This window comes from Lepeophtheirus salmonis, chromosome 4, assembly GCF_016086655.4.
Source record: "Lepeophtheirus salmonis chromosome 4, UVic_Lsal_1.4, whole genome shotgun sequence".
Classification (NCBI taxonomy): domain Eukaryota; kingdom Metazoa; phylum Arthropoda; class Copepoda; order Siphonostomatoida; family Caligidae; genus Lepeophtheirus; species Lepeophtheirus salmonis.
In genome coordinates, this window is record NC_052134.2 from 39,521,213 (window position 1) to 39,549,129 (window position 27,917).

Below are 27,917 nucleotides of genomic sequence, written 5' to 3' on the forward strand. Positions count from 1 at the left end.
TATGTGGACAAAAGATGAGTCATAACAAGATATCAACAACATCCGTGTTGAGCAGGATATGAACTATCCAATAGATTTTCTGAGTTATTTTAACTCCTATGTCCAGTAAAAAATATCAAATCATCTTAACAAATTAAATACTTGTCTAGTAGTCTTGCTTTCTTTTACACAAAATGCGTAAATACTTATGTATTAAGTTCTTAAAAAACAATCTTATTATCTATTTCTTGAATTCTTGCTTTTCATAAATAATTTGATCCTTCATAAATATTTAGGATATAAATAAAGGGATTAAGTTCGAACCTTCGTATTTTCATGTCTAATAATGTTTTTTTCTTCTAGAATCAGATCATTGATTTAATATGAAGGACACATATATGCAGATAAGCTAGTTATAGGTCGTTGTTTTAGCTTATGCTTCCTGATATTTACTATTTCCTCATGGCCACTAATAAAAAAGTCCACATTTTTGATATGGTATTCGAACTTTGAGAGGTCAATATACTATGTACATCGATTTTATTTCATTGATGATATTAGCAATATATATAAAAGATTGTATTTGAAGATATTACCATTATTTTTTATTAATATTATCATTTTATAATCACCATCAGTTTCAACCATTGATTAGTCATAAATGTTAACTATGGAATGATTGAAAATTGAGCCATTTTAGTAAATCTGGCCGAGGTTTTATGATGATTACATTTTTTACCACCATAAATATGTTTGTTGAAAAAAATAATTGAATTCAAATTTTAAAATCTTTCAATTAGATTGTATGATGTTTGTAGAATTCGCCCAATAATTTTGGATTTTATTGAAAGATATGAAGCACTACAGCTCACTACGAATGGTAAATTTATAATTTTTGTACAATACAGACAAACTTATTTCATTATATACTCTCTTGTTCATCTCATCAAAATGATTTTGACTCTTTAAAAATTAAACTACTATACAAAAATTGTGTCTTTTATAATTTTGAACTATTAACTCAAATTCTGATATGTTCTTTTATAATTAGCTAAATAATTTTAACTTTTATTTGAAAATAACTAAAATTTAGTGGCACAAACAGGAAAACATATGTGTACGGTCAAAAAATGTTTAATCTAAAGCAATGTATTAGATAATAAAATATTTTTCATCTTTTTTTTTTGACGTTTTTCTATAAAAAAATTTCTCTCACATAAAATGACCTTGAAGTTCACTCTACATAAACACACCTACAATAATAATAATAATAATAAAAATACATCATCATGTCAATAAAATATTTCCATAAACAGATTAGAAGATTCTTGTTTTTTTCTCCAACTTTTTCAAATTATCTTTTTATTTAAATAAAAATAATCATTATTTAAACTTTTAAAAATTACTTTTTTCTAAAGACATAAATAGGCCTGTGTGTGTAAGTATACCATTTAAAAAAAATTAAATCACTATTTTTGTAAAGATTATGTCAAATTTTTGTTCAATAGGTTCTGTACAAATTGCGGTGTGTTTACAAGTTACAACATTGTACATGTAATTTGTTCGTCTTAAAATGAATTGGTTATAAATAAATTGCAAACTAGAATAAGAGCACGGTAAAGCGCAAAAATCCCCCATGGTCATTTTTCTTATATTGTGTTTTTTGTTATAACTATAAACCGCCTTTTCTAAATCTACGTAAAGACACCAATTTGTGCTCTGTACCTCAATGTTTCAAAGTTATGGTCGAATATATATTATTAACATTTTTGCCAATTTGACCTCTCAAAATATAACGGCATCTTACTGTGATCTGATATAACTTTTGTACCAAGATAGATAAAAATCGATTTTCAAAGTTTGCCGTAGCCCTGGCGATCAACAACCAAAAAAACAGAGGCCGAAAACATAATCTCCATTCGACTTCGTTTGCGAAAGTAACTACATATCAAATAGTAATTGTCATCAAAATAGTGGAAAATTATATTATTAATTTATCGACCATCAAAAGAAAATTCAAATAGTACATTATCCTTTTAAAAAATATTGAAAATTCTTTATTTAATATGCTCTATCGTACAATTTGATCAAACAAATTACAACGAACACTGGTCCAGTACGGGGTTTTATCGTGGTTTGCTTCAATACTATATATATAATCACATATTAAATATTTTGATGTTATAACTTGAATTCTGAAAAAATGATATAAATAGCGTTTCTAATAAATTCTCAAATTATTTATACTGCTAACTTCAAAATGTCCAAATCTCTACAAATCAATTGGATTAATGATTTTAATGGAAATATAAACCCTTCTTTTTTTTCTCACTGCGGACTCAAAAACTATTTGGTGTAATTCTTATGAAAAAAGAATCGAAGCTGACAAAAAATGCAACCTACAAAGGCATTTGTTCGCCGTCAAGCACAAAAACAACCTTCAACTTAAGAGAAAAAAATCGCAAATGCAAATTGAATTAACCTTAAAACATAAACCTCAAAAAGAAAAGTTCGATATTCTTTATGAAGATTTAACTAAGGTATTCTTAGCAGCAGACATTCCATAAAACAAACTTGATAACAAAGTTCTGAATAATGTTCTTAAAAAGTGCATTCTGGTTTCATCCACCCGGACTCGTCGACTCTTAGAAAAATTTATCTTGGACCGATTTATGAAAGAAACGATGTCAAAGATAAAATCAGAATTATCTGATAGGCCTTTTTGGATGGGGCTTGAAAAAACGCGTGAAACAAAGAGTTGCTTTATGGACAATGCCCTTTTGGGAAATCTAGACAGTCAATCATATAATCCTTCTTATTTAGTGACTATGGAGTTTTTGAAAAATACACCAAAAGCATCAGATATCTGCAAATTAGTCAATGATAGCCATCGAAATGCCCTTCCTGGTGAAATTAATAAATTTTCCATTATTACTCACGGATGGATCTCCGTACAAGCTGAAGGCTGGAAAAATCCTTAAAGAACTTTTTCCAAACATAAATCATGTCACTTGCTTAGCCCATGCATTACACAATATTTGTGAACAAATCGTGAAGCTTTTTCTAAAAGTAAATAGGCTAATTGCTGTAACAAAGAAGATTTTTTTGAAATCATCCAGACAAACAGCCCTTTTTAAGGAATTGTACCCAGACTTACCTTTCCCATTGGAACCTGTACTATTCCATTGGTGGTCATTGGTCAAGGCTGTCATGTACTACAAAATATATTTTGAAGATATAAATAAATATAAAATTGTGTGTTTAACGTTTAGATTAATGTGTATTAGATTTTGTATGAGATAAATCGTAATAATAATTTTTTTAAATATATAAAGAAAATTGTATGCGAATTTAATCAAAATGATGCCTTGCCAATGAGAATTGCCAGCAAGGTCTGGAAGATCCAGACCTTAAAAGCAATTTGTCTTTCATCAAAACTAATCTGCCAATTTTACCTGAAGCTATTACTAAACTTGAAACAGAAGGAATGCCTATTTATGATACTTTTTGAAGCCGAAAAAAAGATTAAATTCATTCCTGGAGAAAAGGGGGAAATACTTCAAAGAAAAATAACCTCCGTCATACACAGGCATTCTGATCTTCCATCTAAAAAAAAGGGTTTTTACTTTCGAATTCTAAAATTAACTTGTACAAGTTACAACTAATAGAAAATTGCAACTTGTACACAATATATATATATATGTATATTTAAGGAACAGTTTTGCTACATTTTATTAATTTTATATTTGCTATATTCGTGCGTTGAAGTCACCTTTCATATATATTACATTTATATAGAAGGAAGGAAACTAACGGCGTTGAAATCCCTTTTTGTAATTACTTAAGTATTTGATAAAAAAATACTATAAAGTAATAGATAGTATATAAATAATACTGATTGATTGTATCCTATGTTTGCCAAAGTTGGCTTATTCTTAGAGATAAGGAGTTTTATCATCTTTCAAAAAATATAAATGAACAAAAAAATACAGATCCGATTGTCAAAAAAGGACAAACTGGACACAAACACAAGCGCCCTCTTTTATCATGGCCGTATACTTTTTTGCATAACTCTGTTGCCTCAAAACCTGTTCTCTCTTTGCCAAAAAAAAAACCGTTATGAAGTTAATTTTCACTTTTTCTTCTCCTTTTTAACTCTCCATATAAAAAAACCATTCAAAAAATCAAACTCATTTAGTAACTATCAAAAAAAAAAAATATATATATATATAATTAATAACCATCATTATCGTCATTTGACAAGAAAAGTCTATCTTGGAACGATCAAGAAATTTAACTTTTCCATTTTTTTAAATTTCATTTCATGACCTTGTGGTTCATTATTACATATTTACTATTATTATTTTAGAAATTGACCGCTTATCCTGGATTTTGATTTTTTCAAGGACACCACGTGATTTTCACTGATACTCAATTATGTACATACATCAGATGGTTAACCATGTATCTATGTACCTTTATCATCATAATTCCGAAGAATACAAAAAAAAAACAAAAAAACTCAAGTTTTTGAAACTTGTAAAAAAATGCAATAGTTTTTATAGATAATTGAATCATTTATATGGACTAAAGTTGTAATAATTTTTATACCAAAAAGTTGCATACAAACTGCTGTTGTGTAATTTAAGAGATGAAACCATTCTGGGTAATCCTAAGGGCTAAAAAAGTATATGTATATACACGATAGTAGTAATAGGGCTTTGTGGAATTAGTTAAATGCATTTTGATTTCGTAGGTGCCAGGGGGAACTAGCCAATGAGTTTGGAATAATAATAAAAAAAGCGCGCTAGAAGTAAGATTTTTTTACATATATTTTCCAAGGTTATTTTCATAGTACTCTGCCATTAGGTAATATAAACAGGTTGATTCAAAATGACGAAGGAAAAAATGATTTTTTTCCTGCTTCCTCCTTTTTGAAGAAAAAAGGTTAATAACCTAAAAAAAAGCAAACGATTTCAAACGGACAGGTAAGTTCGTATAATGCAACCTTCCCTGCATTTTTATTTTTTTATAACTACAAATTTATAAACAACTTACAAATACAAAATTGCCAAATTTGTCTTATTCGAATAAAAAGTTAGTTTATTTAAATTTGCATTAATAACAATTCATTGAGGTTGATATCATGTACCTACATATGAAAATGGGGTTATTATTATAGTTTTTGATTACAAAAATAGGGGGTCACGAAACAAAATCCGTCCCGGTAGCTTTTCATTAGATATTCTTGCTTCAATGCATGAAATTACCAAATTTAAACATACAGCTATGTATAAACTTACTTAATATACTTTTTTTAAACTTTGAAGGTGGCTTGAGAGAATCTAATTAGTAGTCCCTATTTTAAGGAATGTATTAAAATTCCCGACTTTGTAACTTAAATATCAAAAGTTGATTTTTTACATAAAAATCTTTTAAATAAAGTATTAGGATATTCATAATGAAAAGTATAATTTGTTTTTTAATCTATTAGCAAAAAAATTGCTTACAATGTAGACTTATATGTACAAGTAGGGAAGAGACTGTTCAGACCCGGATTGACAGAATATTTCCTATATTATTATTTATAAATACATATATGATAATAAAAAAGTAAAATCTAAGTGATTGGCTTTATTATCCCGTACATACCCTGGCGGGCAGGCCTTGTAGCATGAAAATAATATTTCTAAATTATTATTATTTAAAGTATGTCTGGTCAACTTTCTTTTTTTCATAAGTACATGTCCGGTCAGAAAAGATGTGTATAAGCTTATATATATATATTTAGCAAAACCATGCCTATGTGTGTGTGTATGATTTGTATAATATGTATTTAAGGTCAAACATAATATATTAGATTTTATAAATCGGCCTTTATAATATATTTTTTGTTAGAACATTAGTGTAATTATTTAATTATTGCGTCAGAAACGAAAAAAATCCCTCTCTGTCCAGATATTGTTATTGTTATTATTTATTAAAATGAAAAATAGGGAATAGAAACGAAAAAAACTGTCTTAGTTAAGGCATAAACGCAGGAGGAGGATATGTTGTAGCCTTGCTTGCTTCAATTAGCCCGCTTTCTATCGGCGTGTTTTTCGCTTTTACTTTTTAAAGGCATTTTTCCATTTTTATTATTAAGGATTCAAAGCCCGCGAGAAATAAAAAGAGAGAGAAAGAGTAAGTAAGTTTTTTTAGAATCGTTGAAATCTCCAAAAATGAATTTAGTTTTCATTCAGACATTGAATTGTGAAAATAAGTAATTTTTTTTTATATTAAAAAAAAATTATTTTTCGGGAAGGTGTGTTATATATATAATATTATATTCAATATATTAATATATGGATATTTAGTGTATATGGATCCATCAACGAATACATCTTAAAACTGTGTCTTCATCTTCTAAATAAAACTTCCCGATTTGCATTACATTTGCTTTTTTTTTTTGAGCCGTTCTTATCATTCAGGTAGTTGAGCCACAAACAAAAATCCCAAACAACATCGAACCACAAGTTTCTTTTATTTTTTGTTTCAGTCGGCCATTTCTAACTATTACAAAGCTAAAATTAGTTACCTCAACGAAAACTCTAAAAAAAAATTAATTAAAATGATTGTTCGGAAAAATAATAGCGCATCATTATTTTACTTCTCCTCTCTTCTCCTTTTATTATTGGTAAGTACAGAATTAAAACCTATTTTTATGTATTTTTTATAGTCATAAATTATTTTTAATACATTGAGTGAAAGTCCAGTTCCTGACGCCTAAAAAAAAGGACACATAGTTTTGACCCCCAAGGACAGGGCGGTGGTCCTTTTTATATATTTAACGGTTTTTCTTACTCCATAATTTATTATTTTTCTCTTCCACTCCTCGCTTCTTCTTCTTTCCTTAGTTATAAACTTATAATAATTGACTACCCTAAAGAGAAGAAGAGGTGGCCTGGCATCTGGACGTTATAAGAATATAATGTGTACATATATGAAAAAAGTGAAAGTTATAACTCGTATCTTATAAATATATATATATATAAATATCATTTTTTTTCAGCAAGTGAAACTTGCTGTGGATTCCCATGAAATAGTTTAAATTCTGAAATTTTTTCAAGATCAAATCATTGTCAATTTAATTTTTTTGGACCATTTCAGCAATTCCTATTTTTGATACTTATATTTTTTTAAATAGTTATTTTCCAGGTTTTTTATGAATACAAAAAATATATAGTTATTTGCAGATTTTGTTGCTATCTATAAGTATTTTATGCAAATAAATTCCTGACAATATTTATGACATTTTAAGCAGATGTTTTAGAAATATATATATTTTTTTCCACTGTGTTTTGCTTAGAATGAGTTGTTTAGCGGATTTTACAATAAATTACTGCAATTTTTTTATACATGTTGGTTACAACAGGTATTTCTTATTTTTTTTCTAATTTCGGGTACCACCGGATCCGCGTAAAATCTTAATATATATTATTAATATATGTGTACATATATATTTATTTTGCCTTCCTGTTACGCAATTCTGAATTCGTTTCTTTCTTTCTCTTTCTTTTTCTTCTTCTTAAAAATGAGAGGAAAATGAATGGTTAAGACGTCTTAAAACCACCAGTTCTATTAGTGTATATGTACATAAATAGTACCCTGCGTTACTTGTATATATTTAACTATAAGAAGAACCTACCGAATCCTCCTCCTTAAGGGGTACTTTCACTTTTTTTTTCTTGAACTTCTCTCCTGAATGAATGCGGGCGCTCAAATAGGAGGGGGGAGGGGTAAATCCTTGAAATTTTTTTTTTTTTTTTTTTTGAAAAATGTTGATTGATATTATTAAGAAATCCTCTTTTTTTCGAATGAATCAAGCCTCTTCGGTTGAACGCCCTTTACGAATAATCATAATTATTATAAGAAAAAAAGGGTGAGCCCCCCTCCCCTCACTTCATTTTTTTTTTGGCATTGTCCGGTACCTTTCATAAATATTTATAGGCTTTTTGATAGGAAATCTCATAACATTGTGTTCAATTGGATTTTTTGAGTGTTGATTTATGAAGTCAATTATCTACTATTTTAGGCCTGCCTGCCCTGCAAAATAACAATATATGAAATATGTATACATATAATCAATTGCCCCAAGCTGTTCACTTTCTTCTTCATCTGCTTGTACACAATCTTCTTCGTTTTTCATGTCATGGTGATACACCTCTTCAACTCCTTTACATTACTGTTTTATTTCTTTACTGTACTATTCACGTAACCCACTCATGCCGGTTTTTTATCTTTTTCCATTCCTCTTAGGTGGACCTCAGCAGTGGAGATAAGAATCCCTTGGTCATTCAAGGGATCTCTGTACAACAAGAAGAGGATCTATCTCAACTATTTGCAGAGGCTCGTTCCTTCCCAGGTGAAAATGAGGATCAAGTTGCTATAGAATCGAGGATTGTAGAGTCTACGGCAGATTCCCGTGATGGAAGTGGTGGTCATCATCATCACCACGGGGGTGGTGGTCACAATCATCACGGATCTGGGAACTCCAATAACGACTCTCCAACATCTTTTGACTCATTTTCTGCTCCAAATGCACCTGCACCACAAGTGACCTACTCCAATGAGCCTCCTCCACCTCCTCCAGCAGGAGCCATATCTCAAGGACCCAACATCATCATTCAAGCCGCTCCTGCTCCTGATAATGTAGATTCTTACGGATCACCTCAAGCTCCTATTGTCACAGAAGGAGATTCTTATGGATCACCACAAGCCCCTATCGTTTCTGGAGGAGGAGGTGACTCCTATGGAAGTCCTCAAGCACCAATTGTGAACAATGGTGGAGGAGACTCCTATGGTTCCCCATCTGGACAAGTGATCTCTGGACCACCACCACCAGCACCCATCAATCAAAGACCCATCCCCGTGCCACTCCCAGTTCCTGTTCAACCCGGATCCATCGTACTCCCAGGAGGACCTGGAATTTTTGGACCACCAAAGCCTCAATACAAACCACGACCACAACCACCAAAACGTCCCTCCTATAGACCTCCTCCACCTCACAAGAAGAGACCTCATCCACCACCAAAGCCACAATACAAACCTCAGCCAAGACCTCATCCTCATCCCAAGCCTCAACATAAGCCACACTACAAGCCAAGACCAAAACCTAATTTCAACAAGGGACCCAAGCCTTCATACAAACAACCCAAAAGACCCTCATACAATCCTCCACCTCAATACAAGCCTGCTCCTCAACCAAAGCCTCAATATAAGCCTGCTCCTCAACCACCAAAGCCCGTCTACAAACCAGCTCCACCCAACTACAACAATGCAGTTGCTCCTCCTGCCATTGTTACTAATGAAGTGGAATCATGGCCCAAAGCTCAACCTGAAATGCCCAAAATTGTCTCTCTTGATGTTACTTGCGAAAAGAATTTGATGAAGGTTCACATTGAATTTGATAAGCCATTCTATGGTATCATCTTCTCCAAGGGGCATTACTCTGACGTTAACTGTGTGCATCTCCCAGCTGGACTTGGAAGGACAAAGGCCAACTTTGATGTGAGTATTCACTCTTGTGGAACTACAGGAAATACTGAAAATGGACTTTATGGTTATGGAGCCGACTCAGGATCGGGTACTTACTTTGAGAACACTATCGTTGTTCAATACGATCCTCAAGTACAAGAAGTCTGGGATCAAGCACGCAAACTTAGATGCACATGGCACGATCAATATGAAAAATCTGTCACTTTCAGACCTTTTGCTGTTGATATGTTGGATGTTGTACGTGCAGACTTTGCCGGAGACAATGTTGGTTGCTGGATGCAAATTCAGGTAGGAAAGGGTCCATGGGCATCTGAAGTATCTGGATTGGTAAAGATTGGACAGACCATGACCATGGTTTTAGCTATCAAGGATGATGAACAAAAGTTTGACATGATGGTAAGGAATTGTATGGCTCATGATGGAAAACGTGCTCCCATTCAGTTGGTAGACCAAAAGGGCTGCGTTACTCGACCAAAACTCATGTCTAGATTCACAAAAATTAAGAACTTTGGAGCCTCTGCCTCTGTTTTGAGCTACGCACACTTCCAAGCCTTTAAATTCCCTGACTCGATGGAGGTTCACTTCCAATGTACCATTCAGATCTGCAGATACCAATGCCCAGACCAATGTGGCAACGATGTCATCCAAGCACCAGCTGGTGAAAACAATGACCAATACGGATCCCCAGTTGCTCCTGTTCAAAACGTATACTCTTCTTCCTCCTCGGCCGGTTCATCATCTACCTTGGACACATATACCATCAATAAGAGAAGCAAGCGTGCCACTGAAGACCTCACCGAAGAAGAAGAATCTACAGAAAATGAAGAAGCTGCGGAAGAAGATATCGAGTCTAAGAGCAGCAGTACCACCACTACCACCATTGAAGAAGGAGAAGAAATCGTGGAGATTGTAAACAAGGATGACGAAGTGGAAATCGATTTGTCAGACATTGGAGTTCAAAAGGTCATTCAAGTCGTTTCCACCAATGACTTAACCTTTGCAATCAAAGAAAATGAAGATGAGGCAGAGCAGGAGTACCCTCCTGTAACACAGTCCCTTACGGACGAACAAGGATACATTTGTATGTCAACTCCTGCCTTTGCAGCTACACTTGTCATTCTTTTGGCCATTTTAGTTATTTCTTGTTTATTAAGTGCATTCCTATGCCTGCGTCATCGATCTTACTATGGAGAATCCTCACTCATAGCAGCTTTTTCAAATCCTGTATTCGCACATAAAAAGGGACATTTTTAGGAAAATAATATTTTTTTTTTAAATTTTTTTTTTTCCCGTCAAAAAAATTTCTTACTTAAAAAAGAAATGTCTTATATAGAATAGGCAATAGTAATTCACAAAAAATAAAATCGCATTCTACCAATTTTTTATATAACATTTTCTTTTGTTTTTTAAAAAGAAATGTTACATGTTCCGTTTGGATAAATAATTAAACGTAATATTTTCTCCTGTATGTTATTATCTGCTGCTACTTTTACTTACTTACTTACTACTACTACTACTACTACTAACTTTTTCAAACAATGGAATTGAGTATACAAGCTAGTCATTGTATATGCTTGTAAAAAAATGTGGCTTTTGCAGAGAGGGCATCCAAGCCCTATATTATTTGTTTTTATCATGCCAACAGCAAGAACAATACTACGCGTGCAAAGTTTAAATAATATAAAAAAATAAAAAAACTGTGATATCTTTTTCATAACACGCAAAAAAAAAAAGAATTAAAAAAAATATTATTATTTGAAAAAAGTCCCAAATAGTTCCTTTTTAAATATTTTTTTTCTCTACCTAGAAAAAATCCATTGGATATTTTCTTTCTCCTTAAAAAAATATATTACAATTTTCATTTTCATCAAATTTACACCCTTAAACATTTTTTTCTGACTTTTTAATTATATAATATAATCAATAAATAATAGTAATGTATAGCTTATAATGAAAATTTAGATAAGATAAAATTGTAATAGTAATGAATAATAATATAATCACAAAAAAATTAATAATTATGAATACAAGGTACCTCGGCACCTATCTGCTCAATTGGTGTAATTTTTTTGTCAATCCCTCTTTGTTATAATTATATCAAATTTTTTTCCCTTAAATTTGTAAATAAATATCATAAAGAAACAAAAAAAATTCAAAAAAGCAAAAATATTTGTTTCTTTTTTTTGTGAACTTACTTTTTTATTATTATGTTTATATGATGCAATAATTATTTTTCCATTTGACATTACTATTAATAATAATAATTAAGTTATTATTATTATTATTAATTAATGTGTTCCCAGTTATTATGATTTTTTTTTGTCATTGTAAATAATAACAACTTCTTCGCGAAAGTTATTTTACGTCCTCCCCCCTTTGTATCTCTTTTTATACCTATATAAAATACATAAATGAATCAATTATAGAATTTGAATTATGATAAATAAAAAACAATAAACACTTTACAATAAAATATTAAAAAAAGGCTATGTTGATTTAATTAATATCCTAAAATTGGTATTTAAGGAAAATCCTAATTTTCATTTGTAAACTCTTTTTTATATTTTATCAAATCCCGAAAATATGAAACTGCTGTTTTTCAAATGAAAAGTTGACTATATCCGAATTTTTCTTATATAGTAAGTATATAAAAAAAATCACATTTTTGTAATCTAATGTAAATAAATAGATCCTGATTAGATCCTGTTTCTGACAGGTCATTAAGGATTTGTAGCTTATTTTTCATTGAAAAATAATATGATATTAATTTAATAAGAAATATACAGTAAAAGATGTTAGTGCCAGCTTACCAACTGTTCCTATAAAAAATAAACTTTTCATTCTCATGAATTCCAATAAAGATGATAAAAAAACAAAGAAGAAAATTTTTCCATTATGCCGTGAAGTATTTCAAGTATTAAAAATCGGTATTTGAATGAAAATTAACTATAAGCGTATTTTTCCTATATTTGGATTTGAGTGTATTTAAAAAAGAAGAAGAGTTGCAGAAAATAAGACCTAAAAAGACGATCTTTTTTAATTTTCCAAATCTGATATCATTATTCTCTAACTCTTGAGGAGAGAACATCTCAGGACAAAGCAATTACGTGGGAGTATGCACTTGAAAGTCGGAGAGTAACACTGTTGATTGGTTGAGAGTTATAAGAGTCTTTTTTTTTTTGTTAATTTAATGAAACTTCATGATAGGTAAGCTGATTTTCTCTAATACATCTTCAAATTGTTGATGTAGACCATTTTGGTGGTCTACGCTATACAATTTTATGAGTATAAAACTTATTTTCCTTAGGGTGAAGCGAAATTAGTTTTCTTTTGCCTGTATTTAGATGTAAAATTTTTGGGCAAGGAGTAAAAAGACTTATATTTGCTCTCTATGAGCTTGGTATATTAAATTCCAGATACAGCGTTTTCAAGTAAAGACATTATTGTTGATGTCAGTTTTTTTGGTATTCTTAAAAAACTCAATTTTAAAAGAATAAAAATTTAAAGCAATTTTTCAATCATAATTTATGAAAAAATCATAAAATCATGATTTACTATTATCGTGTATTTACATCTTAAAATGAGACCAAAAATAAAAGGACTTAAATATATATTATATCAGACCCCAATATGTATTAAAAAATGTTATTCTAGGATTAAACATTCATATTTATGTAGTGACATCGATAATATGTTATATTTGGAAGAATTATATATTTGTCTACTATCATCCTATTTTTCTAGTACGAAATCTATCTACAACACAACTAATTGTACCACTTAAGTCTTTTTATGTGGATTTTGAATTTGTATCAATTAGATTAAATTTAAATATCACTGTTTTTCTTTGGGATCAAGTGTTAAGTCCTTTTTTCTTTTTAAAACCATTGGATAAAGTTACATCAATATTTCTTGGAAATTTGATCATTACACGTGGTACTTATTTCATGACGTCGCCTTCAATTATAAGACAATTTAGTAAAAAACCCCGAAGTATCTCAGATATATTATAACAATATGTCTCCTGTTTTGTCAATATTTGATCACTCCGGGTTTTGCTTTATACATTCATATCGTGCAATTTTGCATTTAAAGTTAATCTTAGTAATACAATCACCCTTAATGTAGATACACTAAAAATTGTAAATAGTTAGTTCGCATTACTACAAAATTGCTCCAAGGTCTCTTATATTAAAAAAATAATTATCTGAATACTTTCCAAATAGTATAATTTGCCATTATTTTTGAGGATGACAATAAGTTTATATGTTTGACAACTATATTTCTAAATAGCCAAGACTCTTCAAATCAAAATAGCATTATCGTCTCTTTTTTGTGCTCAAACTATAGCTGAATACGTCAATATTTAATAAAAGTACATTTTTTTGTTAACATAAATCAACATGAAACCTCTGTAAAAGTATATTAATGATCTTCATCTAAATATGTCTGAGACTATGACATAAGTAATAAGATGTTATTTGATTATGCTGCTTTATTCTTAAATTCGTTGAAATGGTTATGCAATATGACAATAACAATGCTGAATAGAATATTCACAACAAAGTACCTGCCTTTTATTTTATTTTTATGTTTGGTTTTCAGTTTCTAGTTAGTAAACTTTTTCTTTCTTTTATTTACTCATTATATAAGTAAGAGACAGTTAAATAAAATATCTTATTGATGTTACATTAATAATGACAGAAGAACAAAAAAAAAGTACTGTAGTTGAACTTAAGCTAATGATTTAAAAAAAAAAATAACAGTTTAAAAAAAATACTATTTTGCTATCAGGGGCGTCCAAATAAAATAATATGAAATCGATTTATGTTACATAGGTTGGGGAATTTTGTATTGGTTAAGTGGGAGCCTTAAAAGAGTAACCCGGGCTTACCTAAGCTATGCTTGTGTGCAGTTTGCATGTGTTTCCTTTCCTTTACCTTCTCGAGTTGCTTATCTATATATATATTTTTTTTTTTTTGAAAAAATATTTTCGTATATCAACAGCTTTTAAATATTATTTGATATATAAAAAGATTTCAAAAATCCGCAGTTGCTCACAAAAAATTAAATTTTCTGTAAAATGGGTTTCAAACCCCCATTTTCACAAAAAAAAATTAAAGATAAATTTCCAAAATTCACAAGTATTTACAAAAAATATAATTTTTTGGAAAAAAAAAATTCAAAAACTCCGAGCTGTTCTCAATTAAATAAATTTCTAAGATAAAATTTCAAAAATTAAATTTAAAATATAAGTTTAAAAAAAAAAAGTTTAAATATTAAATTTTTTGGATTTGTTTTAAGTCTATCATTTTTCACATAAAATTAAATTTTTGGAAAAATTTTTAAACAAATTAAATTATATTATAAATATATAAAACATTCTAGTAAAAAGCCAAAATTTGGGGGTAGCTGTTTTCTTATAACTTAGAAAAGTAATAAGTTGTTAAATAACAGTAATAAATAAGAACCGAAATTGCAAATTAAACATTGTTTTCCTGATGCCGATCTCGATTCCGATTCATAGGAAAAACACCCGATTCTCCTATTCCCAACTCCGATCAATCATCCCATCATTAGTTTAAACTAAATAAAAGTGTTGATCCTCAAAGACTAAAAATATATCGTTTGTACAATAAAAAAAAGTTAAAAAAAAGTTAAATTTATCACTAAAATTGAATTTCTTGATAAATTGTCTTTTAATTGAATCCTTAGTTATTTATACTTCAAAAGTGGGTTATCTAAAAGTGAAAATAGGAAATAATGAAACATTATTTAGTATCAAGGGAAATCTTTACAAAATATTTTTTTAAATAACAGACTAGTTCGAACATATATCAAGAGTATTGAACCTTTTCTGGGACAAGGAATCCTTATATAAGAGATAAACTAAATAATCAGTGTCGACTTTGATGAATAACGCAAGAATTGTTAAACAATTATGGAAACTCCCTGCAAACAGTTTTTCTTCTACTCCTACCTATATTAGTATTTAGCAGTAAACTTTGAATAATATATTCCACTTTTATCTCTGTTTTTCTTGATACTAACAAAATATTATCCTTTCATATTTTAAGAATATTATTCAAGGTACCTTACAAGTTACTAAATAAATGTTGGGTATTGCCTTGTTTCATCTGTAGTCGAATAAACTTTTGAACAGTGATACTTATGAAAATCTAGACACAATAAATAAGGAGCTCACAGAATTAGTTTTTTTTTTAATGCGAAGAATGAACTGAATCCCGACTAAATCTAAGGGGTTAACAATTCAATAATGGAAATATATCTTTTTTTGTAATTTTGGAAGGAAATTTTTTATCAAATATAAAAAGAGATGATTGAAGCAAGTAAAGTGATATCTGCTCTAAATATGCCATATATGTTGAAATTCAAACTTTTACTTGGTAAAGATACTTGACCTATTATTGGAAAATATTTAAATAAATAAATTGTATGACTTCTCTAGCTCATTGTTAAGTTATTACAAATAATCCATATGATCTTTCTCAGAATTTATGTTTTCGATACTTCCGCCCATCATATTTTACAATAGTAACAATATTTTTTTATTTCTTTTGACAATCAATAATGAAATTGGAATTTTTCTCGATTGCAAACATTATTAGTGTTGAATAAACTAAATATTTTTTATATTTTGTTTAAATAAGGTACTTTATTTATTCTTTTTTTATTAGAAAAATTCTTGTTAGGAAAATTTCTGACAATTCATTTCATTGCATTAAATTCAATATTACATTAAGTATACCATGAATTAATTTTATCATATCTTCAAAATCCTACGGGTGTACTATTATGAATTTAGTTGTATGTATGGAGTGGATAAGTACTTTGTGTGAATCTTGAGTGCATTTTTTTTGTATGTAGTCCTAAGGGGGCTGTACTATTTTGTTTTGGAGAATTGAATTATTTACCAGACATACGGCGTTGTTTTATTCCATTCTATATGTGCTGCACTCCACCTGAAAATATATAAGTATATTTATGTAATAGTTATCAATAATATATTGCTACAAAGGTAATTAAATTGTTTCACTTTTTAACAATTTAAAAAGAAATATTTGTACCAGTATTTACATCAGGCCCAAGTTTAATTTAATCCTACAACTGATCCTACAAATAACTTGTCCATGTCTAAAAGTCTTAATTTTAAAGTTGTTGCATTAACTAAAAGGCTTAACAATAATATCACAATTAAAACTCTTTTCCTTGTTGAACGATCGATATAATTACAATAGAAATCTCTTGACCCGTATTCAAAGTGACAGAAATAATATGTCCTCTATAATAGAAATATGCCTCATTATATTAATTATATACTCTACTAAAACTAACTCGAGACGTCTATAATATCCACTATTAACGAATATGTGTATTAAGCCTTGATCCCTCATCCGATTTCCTTCTACTGTATTCAACAATGAATTAAGTAGCTTTCTAGATATCCTTTATTTCAAGATCATAATAATAGACACCAGGGATTTACAACAAGGGATTGGAGTCTCCCTACAGTCCACTTCTTTGTAGACCCAAGGAAATGAAACATTATTACGAAAGTGTCGAACCTGGTTGAGGCGTCAATGATTAATACCGATATCGGTTTATAGTGGACATTTGTGGCTCTTCCGAATGAATTATAATAGAGTATATAATTAATTCGATAAGGCGAATTTATTATATAGTAGAGATATTTTGTCACTGCCTAGAGAACTGGCTAATGCTGGATCTCTTGTACTCAAAACTTAAGATCGGGTGCTGCAAAAAATAGAGTTAACAATTATATCATCATCTATACAACCGGTAATATAAATATAAATATTATGTCGCTATTGGTTGCTTTATACATATGTACATGAATTAATCTGAATTAACGTGAGGCTTCTATTTGTATCTAATGTATAGTGTATAACACTCCTTCATATATTTTCTTTCAAGTTATAAACTTTTGGTTATTTCTATTTCATGTATGTTTTTTTCTTCTTTTTTTTGTAATAAACCAGTGTTGTTTAGTTTACCGGTACTTATATATTTAAAATGGTTACATTTTAAATTGATATTGGAACCAGTACTTGTTTTGTCTTTATGCCCAACGAATTCAACTTCTATAATGTAAAGCAACAAATTTATGGGCTAGAAAATCGTCCATTATAAAATAATGTAGCACAAAAATTGTGTTTTTTAATATGATAAAATTTCTGATGTCACTATTTCAAACAAAAATCCAGTTACAATCCTGTAAGAGCATTTAAATAGCCCTTGAAGACACCTGAACTATATATTTGTATTTGAAAAAGTTTTTAAGTACTGCTACTATAACAATTTTGGTAGAATCTTGGAATGTGACAACACTATAATAGGCTCATGTTAACTAATAATTGATATTAAAATAAATTTATCAATAGATTGAGCAAGTATTTTAACAATCCATAAAAGGAAAATCCTTTTTACAACGCAGTCAATGAATTGAGTAAAAAGTAAACCCAAAAATATAGCATATTTAATTACATGATTAAATTATTATAGTAATTCCATTATTTAAACTTTAAATTTTGCACTCTTTAATGTCAATTAAAGTGCTCAAATTATTTATATGAATATAAGACTTCAGATAAAAAATAAACTATTATTTTTAAATAATCTTAGCAGCATGAGTTTTAGGTTTACAATAAGATTTAATTTATTACTCTTATAGTAAAAACATTAAATTTCTATTTTTGATTAATATTTCAATGAAATATTCAATGCCTAATACAAATTTTGGAAATCAAATAAATATCTACCAGTTTTGATGAGGTTGCATGTATTACAAAAAATAAAAGCTATAATATTACATTTTTGTAGCTACCATTGTACACTTTAGTTTTCACATTGAAAAATAGAAGTATCCAAGAAATCAAAAGGAAAAAAAATGAGCGACTGTCAAGCAAAACAGCTAATTAAAGTCTCTAAATTTTGATTAAAATTTCTTAATATATGGATAAATCCTAAACAAGGCATTATCAAGATAAATATTTAAAAGAATAAGAAACATTTTTATAAATCTCAAGATTTATAGTATCCCAATTCACTAGAGATAATGACATTTTTATCGAACCTTTTTTTGACCAATGATTCTATTTTATAAAAATAATTGTGATACTAATGTCAAAATAAATAATATATATTTCTTTAATAAAAAGCACTTTAGATCCATCCATGAAAATATTCAATCGGGTATTTCAAGAATACATTTAATTCATTATATATTTTATCACGTAGAAACATTGATTGAGTACTCAGTGAAGGATAAGCCATCATTGTCCACATGGCTAATCATTTGGCTCATTCAAGATCAAGGGTAATAATTATTTTTAGAATTTCATAGAAATATATGAACAAACATACACACACTGTTTTATGTAAGTAGATAATTGCAGCCTTTTTACAAAAGGTTTATATTGAAAATTGTTTCACATTCTGACAAGTTGCTATTTTACAATAGAATATCTGAATGTCCGTGTTATACCTATGTGTATAAGTAATGAGTTGAATGTCATGATTATTCTTTGAGCCCTTGTTACTGAGCAAAAATATATTTTTGAAATGTCAGACTTTTTCATTTGATATAATATGAAAGAAATACTTATTTTTGACAGTAAAATTCGCGTAGATTTTGACAATTTTCACATCTGAAAGATATTAGTACTCTTATTAATTCCATAGTTCACTTATTCGAAAATTCAAACGTATTTGACAGCAAGGAGTACTATAGTTTATTTTCAATTTCTTTTTGAATAGATATATACTCTGGAGTATTGAAACAATTTTCACATCCCTATATTTGTTAACAATTGAATGGTGAACACATACAAAAATAATTATGCAAATAAGAATCAACTCATTTGTAAATAGCACTGGCATATAGCTGTAATAACGCACTGCAAACAACCTTATTCATAGCCGACATTGGGATCTTATATGCTAACAAAATATTAGCTGGAATGGATCTACTTAATATCACAATCAATTAGAATGAAATTCACTGATTATAAGTATTCATAATTTGAGTGAAGTAGAGAAATTAACCACTCACTTGAGTACAATCGAGTAGATAATTCCAGAGTTGACACAATGCTAAAAAAAACTCTTTACGCAAATGAATTTCTTGTCTACAAATATAAATCATAATGAATGGATTCCCTACTGTGATTGCACCAATGAACATGATTGTTATAAGTGCTTTTAGCACAAGGGATTAAGGTAATTTTTATTTCTTACAACTATACAAAATTCTGATCCCGTATTGTACCCTACCATGAATAACTGATTTGCATTAACCTATTTTTATACATACGAATACATGGGTAAATGAAAACAAAATAAGGCATCCTCAAGGCCTATAAATTAAATGTATTATCTAGTAAGTAAGTAACTCAATGTAGGCATGGTTAATGCTACTCTAAATATTATGCATAAAATATATGAATTGTTATCATTATCATACGTATTTATTCCTTCTTCATTGTTTTCTGCTTAGTTTCCAATCCTTGAACTTGTGTACATATGCTTTGAAATACATTTGCATATTTAAGTAGCGAAGAGAGATCATGCACCTTATCTACTGATAAGTAGATATATGGAAAATCAGATACATGCATATGTAGGTAAAGTCTTAATTCTCTTTGCTTTTGTATATGCCTATGTATCACATATGTAGGGTTTTATGAAGATACATATAATTTTATTGGATTATCATGTAGACAATAAACAGTAAAATAAGTATTGAGGATAATTGATCTTTATTAACTTTTATTTTTGGAAAAATAGTAGATAGAAAATAAATAAATCAATTAAACTTTAGAAGCATCCATTCAACAGTATACTACATACCGTTAACTGCAATAAATATGAAAATAATATAACAAATATTCCTTAAAACAAGAATTACTCTTATTCACCGTATATGATATAATAATAGCATTGATACATTGAAAGAAAGAAAAACTGAACTGTTGTATCTATACAGAATAAGCACGACAAGTTTTACCGTGATCGGACTATAAAACAAGACAAAATTTGGGCCCTTTCCGAGCCTTGACTAGGATTTTTCTTTGAAAAGTTCAGATTTAAAAAAAATTCATTGACATGTATAACTATAGCTTTTTGTTAGGATACATTTTGAGTTACTTTTTTTTTTAACACAAAATTTAAAAGAATGTTTTGGAAAGTTTAAAAGTAAGAACTACTGTTTTTACATAAATATACCTAGGCCCTTTTGTTCAAATTTTGTAAAATGTGCTGGCCCTTATTTTTAAAATCAAAGCATGGAGTACTTTCATTGCACCTCCCTAAAGCTAGGATCGAAAAAAAGAGCCCTATTTCTATATAATTAGATAGTTGTGCCTTATTTAAGATAGCCGACTTCCAATATTTGATTACTTCATGATAAAATCTCATTTTTAAACTAATGGTAAGAGAATGTGAGATCTCTCTCAACATATTAAATTGTACATGACTCACTCAATAATTCAAACTCAAACACAGGGGTTCTTTTTAAGTGAACTGAGTGTTACTCTTTGTGGACAAAGTAATTAACCGTTTTGCATCGACGGGACACTGGTGTCCATATTTTGGTTCATTTTCATTGCATAATTTTTGATGATATTTAAGATATTTATAAAGTATTAGAAAGAGTATTAGTAGATCACTAAAGATTATTTAAAAAAATTATCATCGGATTTTATGTTCGTGCTAGATAAGTCTTCAAACTTTGTCATTTTTTAAAATTCGATGAAATCAAAGTCTACCTATGATATGATTTTCATTATGGATAATCAAACAAAAATGGCTTATTTAACAATTGTCTAGTATAAGGACTAATTGTTGAAAATTTCGCTTTGTTCCGCTAAAAAGTTCAAAATGTATGGCATTTTAAAGTCGTTCGGACACTGGTGATCCTCTGGTTTTGAAAGGTACATTTTCTCTATTTATGAAATCAATAAATTTATTTAAGATTATACAAGTATCTTTTGTTGTTTGTTCTTTTAAAATTTGGATTATTCATATTAATAGTAGACAGATTAGTAAGTAAAGTATGTACCAACATAAAAGAAACTTCAACAATTATAAATATTTTTTGTGAATACTTAATCGTTGAAGGAAGAATTGCTTATAAACTAGCTAATGGAAAGAAAAAAAAGAACTAGATATTTTAATATTTTTAGCAGCATATGAGATACCAAATTGATAGCATTTTAAATGAAATAGACATTGAAAATTTATTAAATAACTATCTATCGATTATTATCGATGATGAAGAGATTACCACAAAAACGAATGCATTAGTGTTTCATTGACTCCTGAAATCAAGATTCATGTCGTTATAAATAGTACTTCGAAATCTTCACTTTGATGATAATCTCACAGATGATAAGAGTGACAGAGCAAATAAAGTAATCAGAAAGAAAGATTAACAAAATTATTGTCCTACAATTGTAAAGCTCAACAATGAAGGCATGGGGGAGTCAATTTCATAGATCAAAGAAGTATCTTCTAGATATAGCATGTGTAAATAGCTATATCGTTTATAACTTTAAATATACAAACAAATTATTTCTTTGTGACAACAAGGCTTTAATTTCCAATAGTATGATTAAATATTATGCAGGGCGTAAAAGGGAAATCCAATCGTTTATCCCCCCGTGGTCGGGAACAGGGGTAAATGGGAGTAGATGTTTTACTTCCAAGTGTTAAAAAATAAATAAATAAACATCATGCCACTAGTTTGTGGTAAATTAATTTTACTACAAGTTCTTTTGAACTAACGCTAAAAAAAGTAACCTGATTCCTAGTCTAGACAAAAGAAAATCAAAAAATATATGTTTCATTATGAACAATCATGTAAAAATTTACCAGATTTTGAAATAAAATAGAACTTTGGTCATTTGTATTGCATGTAATTTGTTTTATGCTTGGAAAGATACAGGAATTCCTTCGTTATATTTCCCATCTAAAATATTACTTATACTAATATTTATCAATTGTCCAAGGTAGAATTATAACTTGTTTGAAATAGAAATAAAAAGTATATCAATAGATTTAATAAAAATACAGAATTCAACTCCATAGCATGACTTTAGTATTTTGTTTATACATAATAAAAAATTACTATTCACACCTAAAGGGACACGAGTGTCTCATCAAATTCTGACAAAATATTGAGGTTACTTAAAAAAATATTTATAATTAGTTCTACTATGATTTCATAAATAACCTTTCCTTTGATAAGAAGAAGAAAAAGGCCCAGAATCAGTAGGTAGTTAGGTAATTATTCCCATGAATGGAATTATTTTTCAATCATTGTTGAGAAGTGTTCACTGCCTAACTAGAGCTAATTACAATTCAACCAATCTACGTTCAAAATAAAGATTACAAGAAACAAATATGAAACATCGACAGCTGGTAACAAAAGAAACTGTATTCTTTTGTGCTAGCGAGGTAACCATTTGTTTCATTGTAATGACTACTTCAAATCCCACAAACTTTAGGAAAATCTTTTATATCGTGAGTCTTGAGCAAAAGTGTGACAATTGCTTCATTATTATTTTGAGATTAATCATAAAATACATGACATTTTTGTAGTGTATATTTTACTGAAGATATAAAATATTTTTTCCTAATAATCGTCAAATATGAATAAATATTTAAATTTGAGCTTAAAAATCTCCTTTTTGATAAAAACTTAGTTATTACACTTTTAAGCAAATATTTTGTTTGGAGTTACTTCCAAAAAACTTCGACTCTATGCGCTATTTTTGTATAAAAGTGTCAAAATAAAAATATAATGTTAATTAATGTAATTATAAACCGAAATGAAGTATTAATTAAACAATACATTTCGTCAGAAATTTATAGTACATAGTCTCAAATCTTGACTTTTATTTATGTTAGAATTTTCTAACTTCACGTTTTTTTTCTAAAGATGTGAAATTATCCGAAAAAAAGTAAATTAAATTTTCAAGTTTTGTGAAGTGGTAATTGAATAATTTTGTATCATAATTTTTTGAAGAAAATAAAAAGGTCCATGTTACTGTTTCAAATGATAAGTTTAAAAAAAAAAATGTAAAAAATAATATTTTGATGACCTATCTTTATAAAATATACATTTAAAATCTTTTACGAAAAGTTTTTTTTAATCCATTATTCGAAATATTAAATTCCTTACTTACCATAAAATAAAATAAATTTAAGCAAAATCAATATTTATGCACTTTTTGTATAAAAGACGTCTCTAGTTTGAGTTTTAGTTGCATGAGACTTAAGTCCAAATTAAGTAATATTCAAATTATTTGTACACACATCTTTCAAAAGATACTGCAACTAAACAATAAGACTACATTTATTAAATCAAAAAAAAATGATTGTCCAGTATCAATACATGTACATCAAAGTTATTACTTGGTGTTGCTGATATTTATGGAATAGCTCAAAGGCATTATTCTACATAATACCTATATCAAATGTAGGTATTCTTTACTAGTATATTATCAAGACTCTTAATAATGGATACAATCTTTTACAGAGGAATCATTATTCACTCGAGAAAAAAAAAAGTGAAAACTTCAACGTGTAGTATTATATAGACATGTCATATTGTCATTGAAACGGTTGTTTAAGCAAACATGATTTAAAAAAACAACATTATTACAGATACCTATATATATATATATGTAAGTACCAGAGTCGAATACTTTATTCGAAAAGGTCACAACAACCCCTTGTGTAACAATTAAAGGAAGAAGTACATAAAAACAGATGACATTCTTGGTCGTACTTTTCAAGATGACGAAAACAAAAGTGAAAGGATTTTAAAAGGTTAACCCGTATATTGTACATGGATAATAAAATTGAAGTAGATAGATACATATACTGGATCATGGAAGCGTTTACCTTGAAAAATTGGTCGCTCGTCCAAATAAATGATTCAACTTGAACGAATTGTAATGGTTTGTTCGATTAGAATTGTTGTTTTGTCAATAATAAGTAAAAAATAAATTAGCAATTATTTTGTAAATGTCTATTTCTATACAATTCATATTTGGCTATCCCGTCACTCGATAGTAAACGCTTCAGAAATATCTCAAATAAATAAATATACCTTGCAAAATAATACAGAAAAATATTAATTTTACTTGTCTACATAAATTTTCAATTGTGTTTTATTTTCAATTTCAATTGGATTTCATTTATTTATATTTTATTTGTGTGAATTAAAAAACTTGTCCTTGACATTGTTGTCTTATCTTTTTAATTTAAAATAATTGAAATACTGATAGCAATTTTAGTATCGGAAGAGTTACAAAAATATTGATATTCTGACAAATTTGGACCTGTATATTTCTATTTATCTTGGAAATAAGAATGTAAGGTCCATAATTTACTAAATATTTTCAATAAAATATGTGGGTCGTATAGAGATATTTGTGAATTTTTGAAACATCAAATATGTACCTAAAATTTTATTTTATTTTTAAACCATTCAGACTTGGATAAGATTCAAACACTTAAGACTCGCAAAAATCTAGTATGCCCAAATTTTTATAATTAATATTATCAATTTGAATTCGAGATTTAAGACTTGGAAAAAGTTTTGTTTGTATCTAAAGAAATCATAAAAAGATCATTATGAAGCCAGAAGACCATTTTATTAGATTAGTCACATTCTACGAGATCTTCAAAGAAACATAATTATGACTTGGACTCGAGTCAGTATTTTAAAGACGTGAGCTTCAAATTAAAGACTCAAGACTTCACTTGGACTCAAAAGCTAAGACCTGACTAGAATTGCGGCCGATTTTAACTTATTTTATTAAAATAGATTCAATTTTGTCATGCAATCTAAAATATTCTTTAATGTACTTTTTATAAGGAAAAAATTTATTTAAATCAGAATTAGAGGTAAAATATTAATCATGAATAATATGCTATTTAACAATTGAGATTTGGTTGATGCCATTCATTATGATTTAATAAGTATAACTAACTGAGGGATGGGGACAAGAACAATAGTTACTTGTACTTAGGTGTCCTTAAGTCATATAATATAGTTCTTATACTTAAATATTCATAAGTACTACTTTTGAAAACAAGTATCAGTACTCGTGTTTCATAAATATTTAAATAATTTTGACAGAAAATTATAAAAAAAAGATTTGACTAATTTTGTTTAAAATGTTTTAAAAACAAGTAAATAATATCATCCATCACCTGTAATATATATGTAAGTAATAAAAGTTAATATTGGGAGTTTTGACTGTTAATGCTTAATCTAGTTGCGTCATCTTGAAATTTACAATTTCTACTGATTGTTAAAAAAAAAAAGTGGCTTCAATCTGACAATATAATAATAAGGAAATATCGGCTTAATATGATGATATTTGTCGTCTCCATTTCGAATGGTATTGTGTCTTCAATGCAATGAATTCCTAAGGTAACTTCCAGTAATTTACTTTTTATATACTAACTCATTAAAAGTGATATGAGAAAACAATAAGTAAATATATTCTTCATAGAAATTTGCACTTGTACTTAAATACGCATCCCTCATTAGAACCGGTAATTGCAGCATTATTGTGCTAAGAAAATTGCCTCTCCCCTCTTAAATAGCAAGAAATAAAATTTAAAAAATATGAACTACATCTCCTTCCCCCATGCCCAAACAAAAATATTTGATAAAAATATTTCAGAAATAGGACTTGATTTGAATACAATTTGAAAAAAAGCCATGAAACACGGCAACCTAAGACTTAGGACACTATTTATTTGAACTTTCAATATATGGACTTTTTCCCTTTAATAATATTTAAAAAAATAGCATATTGAAATATGAGAGGGTGAATTTTTACCCTATTAAATAGGTAGTCCATCAACTTCAAAGCTTTCCATTTGAACTATACAAAAATATGTACTTATACTTTATTGTTGCAAAAATTCACATCATTTGGTATTAAAAAATGGAAAAAATTGGCATGTTTCCTTATTTTAACGTAAATAATTTGACAGTTCAAAAATCAATAATACCTTCAAAATCTGCGTATGTTTGTTGTACATTGTGTATACGATTATATTTTGAAGTTAAAATTGCCCATATTAAAGAAAGAGGGGTAAATAATTATCCTTAAAAGGCTAATTCCTTTGGGATATTTAAATGGAGTTTATTTTTTTGTCTATCTTCTTTGATATTAAGCTGTAGAATTGGCAATTTATAAAAATTTCTTTTAATAATTTGGAAAAACAAATTTAAATTATTATTTTTCTATGAATTCCCTTTAAGGATGTCTGTCAGAACTATCATAATTATTTATTGCCCTTTTCGGATTTTATATGTATAATTAATGCAAAAAAAAAAAAAAATGACCAAAATTAGGCCTTCAAAAAATGTTTACATGGTAAGAAATCATAATAGACATATTTTGTACATAGTATAAACTTTTCCCTTGTTTTTCTATTTTCTATTGTTTGCCCTAAAATACCCTTGTAATTATAATTTTTGCCCCTGGGGCAACCAAAAACATAAACTAAAAATAATAATTCATTTTATCGACTTCTAGAGTATATATACTTACTTGGATTTAATTGCCTGTTCAAGAGGATTCTCTTCAATCTCATCAAAATCATGCAATCCATAGTCTAAATCCTTATTTTGTTGATTTGTATTGGAGTTGTTTATCGTTAGAGTTGTTTCTTCGATTACTTCATCCTTTTTGCCCCGATGATCAGCATAGTAAAACAACTGAAACCGCCTCTCTGCCTGATAGCTCTTCATCAACTCTTTGTTCGGATTGAAAAGGATTCCATATTGTTGATTACAGCAAGTAATCCAAATGGGATAAATTGGAGTTTTCAGACGAGAGCCAACATTGAACAATGCGGTTTTATCTTCGTTAAACTCCCAGAGAAGAAATCCTAGTTCACTCCGATTCATAACACCCATTTTTTCAATATTCTGTAAAAATATTTTTTGTAATAAGTGTTTGATACAAATGCTAAATCAAAAAGCAGAGATTTACACTAAATTCCGGATCAGCATCATCCCCATCATCGGTACACATGATTCCATTATGTAGATAGGGCGTGGCACGTCCTAACAGCAATAGATTGAGTAACGGTTGTATACAATCTCCATTGGAGTCGATCATGGGGGTATCTTTCTGATCCTGCATTTCCTTTTTGAGTCTGGAAATATTTATATAATTACAAAAGATATGAGGAACAAAGATAAACTAAAAAAGGGGATTTTATATATAATTTTCTGTCGTTTTTTAAGTGAAAAAAACAAATAAATGGTAGTAATGAAATACAATCTCTTACTTCCTCATATAACCGTCTACCTTTTACGCAAT

The 27,917-nt window shown here is 28.7% G+C and overlaps 2 protein-coding genes across 10 annotated transcripts in view; one reads left to right on the plus strand and one right to left on the minus strand.

Annotated features, from left to right (window-relative positions):
• Positions 1-6,264: 6,264 nt before the first annotated feature.
• Positions 6,265-11,136, plus strand: LOC121115921 (uncharacterized). The gene is made up of 4 exons (XM_040710098.2): positions 6,265-6,283; positions 6,336-6,449; positions 6,518-6,655; positions 8,278-11,136. Exons 3-4 carry the CDS (start codon positions 6,590-6,592, stop codon positions 10,768-10,770), a joined length of 2,559 nt encoding a protein of 852 aa, XP_040566032.1. The 5' UTR covers positions 6,265-6,283; positions 6,336-6,449; positions 6,518-6,589; the 3' UTR covers positions 10,771-11,136.
• A 5,027-nt stretch (positions 11,137-16,163) lies between these two features.
• LOC121115922 (inactive ubiquitin carboxyl-terminal hydrolase MINDY-4B) overlaps positions 16,164-27,917 on the minus strand; it is a 134,418-nt gene continuing 122,664 nt past the window's right edge. For all 9 annotated transcript variants that reach the window (XM_071887909.1, XM_071887906.1, XM_071887905.1 and 6 more), the window contains 3 exons: positions 27,585-27,750; positions 27,141-27,520; positions 16,164-16,499 (listed from right to left, as the gene is read on the minus strand). In XM_071887909.1, coding sequence (XP_071744010.1) covers positions 16,448-16,499; positions 27,141-27,520; positions 27,585-27,750 — 598 coding nt within the window. In that variant the 3' untranslated portion in view covers positions 16,164-16,447. The remainder of the gene's footprint in view (positions 16,500-27,140; positions 27,521-27,584; positions 27,751-27,917) is intronic.